General features: G+C 37.8%; 1 protein-coding gene across 1 annotated transcript; it reads right to left on the bottom strand.

The window, feature by feature from the left end:
* Positions 1 to 458: 458 nt before the first annotated feature.
* On the bottom strand, positions 459 to 944 carry LOC119524078 (acyl-protein thioesterase 1-like; the record flags this gene model as incomplete). Its single annotated transcript, XM_037822742.1, has 1 exon — positions 459 to 944. A coding segment is annotated over one exon (486 nt), but the record flags the coding sequence as incomplete, so codon positions are not given.
* Positions 945 to 6004: the final 5060 nt, after the last annotated feature.

Raw genomic sequence — 6004 nt, 5'->3', positions numbered from 1 at the left:
ACACACACACAACCATTGTATGGTGACTAGGCAATTTTGGAATAAAGCCATAGTCTAACTCATAGTGTGCTTAAATCATTTATATCTTAATTGCTCATTTATACCTGAACAATTTTCATTAAGCATATTAATAATTTCCAAATGAGGTAGTAAATATTCGGGTTGCAGTATTTTATTATTTTTCTGAATTACATTTGAGAAAAAGAAGCCAGCCGCTTCACCTATTTTACTATGAGTATTACTCCAGGATCACATTATACAAATACGTGAATAGAAATTTAAAAGAACATACATTTCCCATGAGGAGATATGATTTAGTTTGTGCCATTGGTTTGAATTTGCAAAACATTCTAACACGGCAAATAAGAAGTTTTGGGATTGGGCACATTTAAGTTTCTACTCTACTACAATTATGCTGGTGAACTTCTATCAAAGGCCTCTTAGTGATGTCAATCAACTTACTGTAGGACTTTATCAATGAATTGCTTGATATCCACCATTTCCTGGTGACCTGAACTGTGCATCAAGGACCCATAGGTTTCGAAGCTTACATTGGCTGGGTTTACCAATGCTTTTAGCTTTTCAGCAGTAAGAGAACCAAATATTAGTGGAACTAAAGAGTCCCAATTTCCACGGCACTGGAGGATAGACATATCTTTATTGGCACCAGTGATAGGACCCTGTGGAAATGAATCCCAAAGTGGAAGCCAGCAACTGAGTGCAATGACACCTGCCAGTTTCTGCTGTGTGGTAAGAGCAGTATGTAAAGATAAAGCTCCTGCATGGGAAACCCCTCCCAAAATAATCCTCTTAGAAGGAATTCCATTCTTCATCTCTTGGTCTATCAAAGTTTTGATGTTTTTTCCTGTCTGCTTCATTGCGGGTTCATCCTCCTGTGAATCCATTGAAAGCCCAATAATGTCAAACCAAGAAGATATACTCATTCATATTTAACATAACAGGCATAACTGGAACATGTTGGCAGATATATTTGATATGTGAACTTCTGATACCTGCAAAGTCTTCTCTGCCCATCCTTGCCCTGTATTTCCCAATCCATGAAGAAAAATAACCACTGTGGTGGGCTTGCAGGCAGAAGGCAAGATCTGGAGGAATCTTAAACGTGTATTTCTTAAAGAAGCCAGTCTCAAAAAGCTACATGATGTATTACTGAAACTATATGATATTTTGGAAAAGGAAAAACTATACAGATATTTAAGCAATTACTGGAGGTGGGGGGAGGAAGAATATGTGTAGCACATGGCATTTTTCAGGCAGTGGAAATATTCTGCATGATAATATAATGGTGGATGTATGACAGCTTGTATTTGTCAAAACCCATGAACTTATAAACAAAGAAAGTGAACCCTAATGTAAACTATCAACATTAGTTAACATATCAATATTGATTCATCACTTAAGAAATATACCACATTAATGCAAGATATTAATAATAGAGGAAACTGAGTGGGGGAGAGAAAGATTATATGGGAACTCCTTGTACTATCTGCTCAATATTCCGTAAACTTAAAACTGCTCTAAAAATAAAGTTTATTAATTAAAAAAGGATGACTCAAGGTGTGGAACAATGACCCCATACTGGAGAGTCAGCAGCCCAAAGTGTGGACCCTCAAGGCTAAAGGGTGGAGTCATAAGCATAAAACATTCAGCCCTGGGCCCAGAGTTTGGAGCTGAGAGTAAACCAAAGAGGGTTATTCCAAGATCTTGACTCTTAATGATGTTTCCCCAGATGGATTTAAAAAATACTTGGGACCAGAGTTTCTTTATTCCTTCCAATTTCTCCCTTTTCACCTAACATGTCTATAACTTTATCCTGTGCCTGTCTTACCATTGTATTTTGGTAGCAGACAGCATGTTTCTCTACTTTCACAGGACCAGAGAGGAGAGGAATTGTGCCCCAGGATGGATAATAATCAGAGTCTTACCCATACCTAAATTAATTGAAACAGCTGATGTTTTGGAACTTTAAGACCATGAAATTTAGACAGATTTTGGACATTGAGTTGATCTTGTAATTGGTTGAGACTTTTAGGGCCTTAGGGTGAGATGAATGCATTTTACATTGTAAGATGGACATGAAGCTTTGAGCCAGAGAGTAGACAGTGGTAGGCAGACTAACATTTTCATGTCCTAACCTCCAGAGTATGTGCATATGTTACCTTACTAGCCAAAAGGAACTTCATAGATGTGATTAAGTTTAAGTACCTTGAGATGGGGAAATTATCTTCAATTATCCAGATGAGCTCAATCTAATCACATGAATCCTTAAAAGAGGAGAACCCTTCCCATTTGTAGTCAGAACATGATGTTACAATGCAAGAAGGTCAAAAGAGGTGCTAAATTGCTGGCCATTAAGATTGAGGAAGGGGCCCATGAGCCAGGACATGTGGGTAACTTCTAGAAGGTGGAAAAGACAAGGAAATTGATTCTTCCTTTAATATGACACCTTGATTTTAACCCATTGAAAGTCACAGTAGACTTTGACTTCTAGAATTGAAGGATAGAAAATTTGTTTTGTTTGAGCCACCAAGTTTGCAGTAATTTGTTACAGTTTTGATACACAGATCTTACCCAATTTTCTTAAATCTAAGGTGCCCTACCTCCAACATCACCTTCAACAGATGACTTCACCTCTTTATCTTTTATTTCTCAATGTGTCTGTCTACCTATTGATCTCTCTCTATCTATGTCAGTTTCCCATATCCTCATTTGAAGCAGATTTACCATTCTGTTTACTCAATAATAAGTTAAGTAAATATTTGCTACTTGTTCATGTTTACATGAGTCATGTTTTAAAATATTTGAAAATTACAGTTTGAAAAGAATGTGCCTAAATTTTTGGGTGGCCAAAGAAGTAGATTCTGAAAAATACAATCTATTGTTTGTATTTTGAAAATTAATTATTCATATGAAATAGTACCTATATATGGCTTAAAATCAAACTTTACTAAAAGATTTAAATGGAAAATAACATTCCCCTGTCTCACTTCTTCCTATACCTGATTTATGCTCCACAGTGGCAAACATTTCAACATTTTTAACTGTTTCTGCTGGTATTTATAAACAACAAGCTTTATTCCACAGCAATACTGAGGGTCTTTTTCCATTCATTTTTATGAGCATTAAGTGAGCCCTTTCAATTATGAAGCTCATGTTACTCAGTTATAAGATATTTTTGGTATTATTTATTTTGTTTCCTGCTCTGTTTTTTCTCTCATTTCTTTTTTTGGAAATCTAGTGATCAGATTTTGTGTACCCTGGATTTATCCAGCAATTTTCATATCATTTAGCTTATATTTCCCAAGCCTTTGTCATTTTGCACTATTTTCTTTTTGGAGATTTCCTTAACTTCATATTCCAACTCTGCATTTATTTTTTTTAATTTGCTCAGTGTTCTTCTATTTCTCTTTTTTTAATTTTCCCAATTTCTCTCTGTGCTGATTAGGCTGTATTATGTCCCCCAAAATGCCATTATCTTTGATGCAGTCTTGTGTGGACAGGAAACATATTGGTGTTGATTGGGTGGGAGACTTTTGATCGTATGTTTCCATGGAGATGTGATCACTCAACTGTGGGTGAGATGTTTCATTGGATAATTTCCATGGAGGTGTGGCCCTGCCCATTCAGCTTGGGCCTTGATTAGTTTCCTAGAGCACTATATAAGCTCAGACAGAAGGAGCAAGCTTGCTACAGCCAAGGGGACACTTTGAAGAATGCACAGGAGCTTAGAGAGTAGCTGCATATGAGAGACAGTTTGAAGACGGCTGTTGAAAGCAGACTCTTGCTCTGGAGAATCTAAGAGAGGACAAACACCCCAAGAGCAACTAAGAGTGACATTTTTGAAGAACTGCAGCCTAGAAAGGAATGCCCTAGGAGAAAGCCATTTTGAAACCAGAACTTTGGAGCAGACATCAGCCACATGCCTTCCCAGCTAACAGGTTTTCTGGACACCATTGGCCATCCTTCAGGGAAGGTACCCAATTGCTAATGTGTAACCTTGGACACATTATGGTCTTAACACTAAAAACTGTGTAACCAAATAAACTCCCTTTTATTAAAGCCAATCCATCTCTGGTGTTTTGCATTCTGGCAGCATTAGCAAACTAGAACTCCCTCCACCATCCCCACATAGCAATGTGTCCTTGTATCATGTATGCAGTAGTTTACATTGTCTTTCTTAGAGTATAATAGCTTAGGATACAAAAGCTTTTTTCTAAAATTAAAATTTTCTGCATGCTGAACATTGTCTCCTTTGTATTCCACTTTTCTGTTTATTGCATTTCATTTCTGTCATATTAGAGAGGCTTCCCTCAAATATTTAGTGACTCGACTATGCATTCATATTTAAATTTGAGACACAAATGCAAACATTGTATCTACTGGTAGTATTCATAAGATTATTTCACTAGAGAACCCGTATTTCTCAATATTTGCAGGTGTTTTCTCTTGCTTACCATTTTCCCCAGAAAATAACCCTCAGTATCATTTGTGGAGGGTATAAGTCTAGATGATGTAAGCAAACACAGAGTTGAATGGTAGAAGGGTGTATTTGTTTTTTATGGCTAGTATAAAATCCCACCAGAAACTAGTGACTTAAACAACAAAATTTTTTTTACAGTCTGAATATCAGGAGTCCAACATAGGTTCTACTGAGCTAAAATCAAGGTGTTGGCATGGCTGTATTCATTTCTGGAAGCCCTAGGGAATAATCTTTTTCTTTCCATTTTCCAACTTCCAAAGCTGCCCATAATCTTTGTCTCATGATCCTTCTCTCTGTCTTCAAAGCCAGGAATGTAGCATCTTTATGGCCTCTATTTCTTTTTCACATTTCTTTCTGATGACAAAGAAGGTTCTCTGGACTTATGTAATTAGATTGGGCCCAGAATTAAGATGTGGCCTTCTCTGGTGGGGCACTAGTCTGCCTACCACCAAGAGGGAGGCATGTTACTGTCATGTAGAATTTCCCCAATTCAGTATGATGTTATTGTTCTTAGCTGATCCTGATTTTTTAGAGTTCAGAATCCCTTTTGTTTGAACTACCAAAATAATAAAGCTCCGGAAGTCTGTATAGAGAAGGAATAGAATGGCTGTGTGGGGTGAATGATGGGATATAAAGATTAGCTAGTTCTTATGTAGACATTTAAGCCTTCTATTTTCAAACCTTCAATTATTACCTTAACCTTCAGATATAACCAGTGTCCCCAATAACCTCTTTTGTGGTAGGAATAACTTTACATTTCAGAATTTCTCTGACAGGCTTAAGTTTCATATTTGCCTGGCCTAAGTGCATTACAAAATGTTGTTGACATATTTGACCTATTACTGTCTTTTCTCCCATTTTCTTTGATCTTAATGGTTTTTAAACATCCCTTTATGGTGGATACTACTGAGAAAGATGGCAGTGTAGGGCACTCCAGGATTCAGTCCTCCCACCAAAACAGTATTAAACAAGCAAGAACTTTCCAAAACACCTATTTTGAAACTCCAGAGAGGAAAACACTGGACAGCATCCAGAGAACAGTGGAAGCAAGAAGCAGATAAATTGTAAAGAACTGTAAATTGCTCTCTCCGTGCACTTACTGCTGTTGCCCATCTTCCATTCTCAGGACAAGCTGCCATGGAGTCCAGTACCTGACTGGTGGCATAAAGGGACATAAAAATCTTCTTCCCTAAGAACAGAGGTGGGCCCAGCCAATCACTGATCAAGGCTTTTGATTAGCGAATTCCAATTGTTGAGTATCTTGCTCTGAGGGCAGTCATTTTTGTTACCCTGCCCCAGAAAAAGGCAGCAGCAGCCATTGTTTCAACTATCCTTAGGGAGGAATAGAGGCAGTGGATACTTAAAGATGTAGCACTTCTTCAGGGTGTCAAGGGCAAGTTAGCTGAAGTGCTGCATTTGCTGGGCAGACCAGGAGAGCTCAGGTTTGGGAAGCCATCAGAGAAATTTTGAAGACCTTCCTGACTGCATCTCCAGGGCACATTG

This window comes from Choloepus didactylus, chromosome Y (genome assembly GCF_015220235.1).
Source record: "Choloepus didactylus isolate mChoDid1 chromosome Y, mChoDid1.pri, whole genome shotgun sequence".
NCBI classification, from domain to species: Eukaryota; Metazoa; Chordata; class Mammalia; order Pilosa; family Megalonychidae; genus Choloepus; species Choloepus didactylus.
The sequence above is the reverse complement of the archived record's forward strand: the minus strand, read 5'-3'. Positions and strand labels throughout refer to the sequence as shown.